Raw genomic sequence first — 4,943 nt, 5'->3', positions numbered from 1 at the left:
GTTTATCCAGAAATTGTTATAGTTCACACGACAGCACGTGAACAAATGGGACACGTAAAGTTTCTTGAACTTAATGAACTTCCTCCGTATACTAACGCCCCGCCAGTATTAGGAAACACTTTTAAATGCTTTCACTGATTCTAACCTATCGGTTGTGGATTGCGGCGAACAATATATACCGAAGCTCTGCCTGGGAGAATTATGATTTTGCTTGATGACGTTTAATGACTCTCGTAACGTTTACGAGCACAGACCGCAATATAAATTGTTGAAATCAAGCGTTGTACGTGAATGCAAGAGCGTGAAACTACGCGTTTAGTATGATCTACATCGCCGATGCTTCGCTTTTAGCTCATCTAAAAAACATAGCAATTGATTTGCAACCGTTATGTATTAAGTTTTGTTTATTACTTGTTTACTGCCGTGGCATGCCATGTGCAAAGTTTCAAGCAAAGCTTGCACACGCAAGTTCTATATCTTGTTTATCTTCTTACGCGATGTCATCTGAATTAAATATTCGCTCATTTGATAGTTACCAGGTGTGCACTTCGTGTTGTCATATACGAAGCAAATCACATCAAAGTGCGCCATTTTACCGACATTTTCACCACTGATTTATATGATATAGTAAGCTACATCAACGCTCTTGATTTCTTGTCACTAGTGAGTTATATTGATGCAGTCAGCTTATATACACATTCCCTTGTACCAGTTTGATAGTGCTTTTTTTTTTTAAAGTAATGGTGTTGCGATGCTAAGCTCTGGGTCGCGGATCCGATTGCCGGTCACGGTGGCCGCATTTCGATGTGGGTGAAATGCTGAACACCCATGTATTTAGGTTTACGTTATAGAATCACAGGCGGTAAAAATTAATCTGCAGTGCCCCACTACGCATGCCTCATAGTCATATCGTAATTTTGGCACGCAAGAGCCAAGGAATTATTTTTCAACTGCACGAGGGACGTATAGAATCCGGTCGATTAGTGTGCGCGATCTGATAAGACTTTGATTGCGGATATGAATAAAGTGATATAAGAACCGAGATTTTACGAAGCAAGATAATATTTAGGCCCAGCAAGACCATTTTCGCCTTCAACTTTTTACCCTGCTAAGCTCGCAAGACATCTAGCTATGTCGCCTAAGCAAGTTATGGACTACAAATGTTTGCGGCACAAGTTGTCACTCAGAACTTGTCAAATCCGAGCATGTGGCTTTTAACGCGATGGCGTTAAAGAGCTCGTTTCCCGGAAATTCCGGTGTCGGTGTCGGCGTCGTTGGTTGCGAGCGAAAAATCATCATCTTGCCCGTGACCGAAAATCAAGAAAGATGCAAATAAAATAAATAATAAAAATGTTCTGGCGCGAGCGAGAAACGAACACAGGCCGTCTGCGTGGGAAGCGTTCTATCTGCAGAGTCACGTTATTTCTTGAAGTTGCTTCGGAAAAAAACGCCATATGAGTGTCATTTAGTGGAAGGAGTCTCCTTAACGCATGAAATATTGCGTAGCAGAAGCGTAGAATCGCGCCTGGCGTCAAAACATGTGAATTGCGCAACGTGTGGGTGTTTTAAAGGGCCACCCATTACAAAGCACTCAGACATATTTAATCATCATCAGCTGCAAAAGCTTCAACAAAGTGAACAGCTGCGTAGGTTCGCGTGTTGCCTTACGGACGTAGTGGGCCCCTAGTAGTGGGCCCTTCGCTGATTAGCAAAAGTAATAATTATGGCGTAGTGGGCTCTTAAACTGTACGTGCAGTAGGCATTCTAGAATACTTTGAAACGGCCAAGGTTACGCGTACAGACGTTCGTTTTCTTACGGCACGGAGCCATGCACCGAGAACCGAAGCAAGGCTAGTAGTTTAGAAGGCGATGTGCACAAGGTCGCGTTCTACTCTTGAATGCGAAGCCAACGCGTTTTGGCGAAGCTCAAGCGTCCATCAAGTTTTTCATAGCACGGACAGGCATTAATACCTTTATTGAAGTGTAGTTAACTGTTTAGCAGCCTTTCTTTTACCCGAAGTGTTGAATAAATGTATGCAGTCTTCGGCCGGAAGAGGCTTCCTATAACGCTTCGGCGTATCACGTGTACAGCCTTGTGCACGTCTTTGTAGAGCGCGCGAGCAGCCGGCTTTGCTCTGGGGGGCGACACATTGCGGTGGTTGCGGGGTCTGACGTGGTTTGCCAAGGAGCATGCGCTGCCTCGTAAACATGCAGACCTGCTATGCACGAGCGGGAACGTTGAAGAGTGGCCTCGTTTAACAGATTATGCACTCGGCCTCAGGGCGCTTGCAGCATCTCGATGCCAAAGAATGACGCGTTTGGACTGATAACACGCGCCCAAACGATGCGCGCTTTCTGGCTGTTACGACATACTCGGTCGCATGAAAGGGTGATAACCACTTGTAATACGCACAGCCGGCAAAATAAAGGAGCTTACCAACATCACCTCTGGTTTAACCCTTTCACACGCTATGTGCACAATTGTCTACATCCCTTGTATTTGTTAGTTGTATCGACTTAGAAAGAGCCGTATACATATAGCTTTGGATGAATTGAACCTCCTGCATAATAATTTTGTCTTCATTTACCCTCATTTTGCAGTGTACTGTTGCATACGATTGCTTTGCGGAAGGCCCTACCACGTTCGACGAGTTGTTCGACGTGCCGCTTCCCACGAGCCACGTCTAATTTTTCTTTGCTCAAAATTGGCATAACCGAAAATGAATTCGCAATGTATTTCTAACCTGAAATTTGATTATATTTATGCAAAAACAAAGCATGAATGCCTTCATAATAAATAGATATTTAATTACAAATTGATTGGAAATAATTACTATAAGACACAAAAATTAGCCTATTATGACATTATTTTTGTGGCAATAGAATATCTAGTGCCCTAAAATAACGTTGCATCGAGTCGACGCACTTACAGGTAGTTCTTCATAGGTGGCGTCTGAAAGGGTTAAAAGCAATGCGCACAGATCTGCATGTCTATTAGGCCGGGTATGCTCCTAGGCACCCCACGTCACAGCCCGCAACGGCCTTAAAGGGGTGGTGCCACTAAATTTGTGGCTTGCGCGTTCTTTGCTGTAAGCGTTTTCTATAGCTCCAGGAAGCATGATGCACGCACCAAGATTCATGTATTCTCGCTAAATAATTTAATATGGCCTTTTGATGTGGACAACTTTCGGTTTCGGTTTCTGGGCGCCGAGGTTGGGCAGTGACGTAGAAGTGTAGGAGGCGTGGTCACGTCACCACACAATGCTGTGACAGACTTGGCCAGGAAGCGATTGAAACTCGGCGAGTGATGTAGCAACCGATGCTTTGCCGATACTATAGTGAATTAGAATATATTCTAGTTCACTACAGCCGGTACGTGCGTTGCGGAAGTGGCGGATGTCCGGAGGTCACTCACGTTACTACAGCAGATTTGGTGTGACGTCACTACAACTTTCGTTGCCCATTCTACAGATCTACGTCAGTGTTGGCGCGCTAGCGATTGGTTTCGATCGGGAGAATGGGCATTTAGGTACACTTTGGAAGTGAATTAAGATATATTCTAAACGTTTGCTGTGTCCGACCCTTCGTGTGCAATGTCCTTGCAAACAGAGGAAACCCACAACAGGCTTGTTATAGCCTCGAAATTTGATGGCACCACCCCTTTAAGGTGCCGCCCCACGGAGCAAAGCCCGCTGCTCGCGCGCTTTACAGAGGCGTGGATGGAGCTGTATACGTCATCGTAATAGGTACAAATACAAATAGCATTTCAGACTAATTCCACGTGGATCAATGGATCAATATCATCGTGCAGATATATGTGCAGTTGCCTGTCACGGTCCAGAAACATGTACGCTTTCTCTGCAGCTGTCACTCAATGCACGGCTCTCTCAGAACGGCACGTCTGCACTTGATGCCCGCCCACGTATTCGACGGCAATTGAGAATATTTGAGTCCATCAATGCCGAGAGCATTTCCATTGCCCAGGATCGCTACACGACGTAAATGGCTCGAGACGCGAAGATCTGAAGTAAACGGTGCGCACCTGTCCAAATGCACAACCACCGCTATGTACAAATGAATCCTCTATTTTAAGGTCACTGCCGTCGACATGCACTACATTTTCGATGCGACGCTCATGCTTCCAATAGCCACGTCTAATATAGAATAGCATGAGCAGCATAGGCGTGCACAGTGTTCTCGTTGTTTTACTGCTTTTCGGGGGGGGGGGGGGGCGGGGGTAAAGTTTCAAGGCAGACCTGGCTCCCCCTTAGAGGATTAGGGAGGGGGGAGGCTCTCCCCTGTGTGCACGCCTATGATGAGTAATGATAAGAAGTGGTAGCGCAAGTGAATACTCGAATGGAGGAATAATCTTACCTTCGTGCGTGCCGTAGGCGCGGAGCCCATCTTCCGAGCAATGTGCCGAATTAATTTGGCCACCATCTGTTCCATCTTGTGAAAATGTAAAGGGGCTCTGCCCTATACGTGGAACAATCTTCAGGACAGCTGGACACGGCGCAGTCGCTCAGAATCGCATCTTAAAAACGTTGCCTGACACGCATCGATAGCGCATTTGAAAAGCGACACTGAGCAGCGAGTTCGCAGAATAAAGAATAACACACCGCATGCGAAACAAGGTTGCAGCACTGTCGAGCTTCTGCTGCTGATTCCAGCCGGCAAAACTTCGCGCTAAATATTTGGGGATGGGCTTATAAAACAACAATCTCGGAGGCACTGCTTCTAACAATCAAACACGTAGTCGTGTTCAAAAAGTGGGTATATACGTCCCCGCCTTGAAAACCACGTTGATCATGGAGACATAACATCCGCTCTTTTTCAGTGTTCATTGAAACTTGCCTTACTTCACCGATGCATTTGCTTTTGTATTAGAACTTTAAAGTGGAAAGTTGGCCAAGTTGGCGCGAATTCATGACGAAAAACTTCGT

At 45.6% G+C, this 4,943-nt stretch overlaps 1 protein-coding gene across 1 annotated transcript in view; it reads right to left on the bottom strand.

Moving 5' to 3' along the window:
- The window catches only part of LOC119394994 (Down syndrome cell adhesion molecule-like protein Dscam2), a 44,821-nt gene extending 40,372 nt beyond the window's left edge, over window positions 1-4,449 (bottom strand). Inside the window, exons 1-2 of the mRNA XM_049416050.1 lie at window positions 4,375-4,449; window positions 2,931-2,953 (exon numbers count right to left, since the gene is read on the bottom strand). Of these exons, the coding sequence (XP_049272007.1) occupies window positions 2,931-2,953; window positions 4,375-4,449 (98 nt within the window). The remainder of the gene's footprint in view (window positions 1-2,930; window positions 2,954-4,374) is intronic.
- Between the last annotated feature and the right edge of the window lie 494 nt (window positions 4,450-4,943).

The sequence above is a fragment of the Rhipicephalus sanguineus genome, chromosome 5, assembly GCF_013339695.2.
Source record: "Rhipicephalus sanguineus isolate Rsan-2018 chromosome 5, BIME_Rsan_1.4, whole genome shotgun sequence".
In the NCBI taxonomy this organism is placed as follows: domain Eukaryota; kingdom Metazoa; phylum Arthropoda; class Arachnida; order Ixodida; family Ixodidae; genus Rhipicephalus; species Rhipicephalus sanguineus.
Note: the sequence above shows the minus strand (reverse complement) of the source record. Positions and strands in the feature narration are given on the sequence as shown.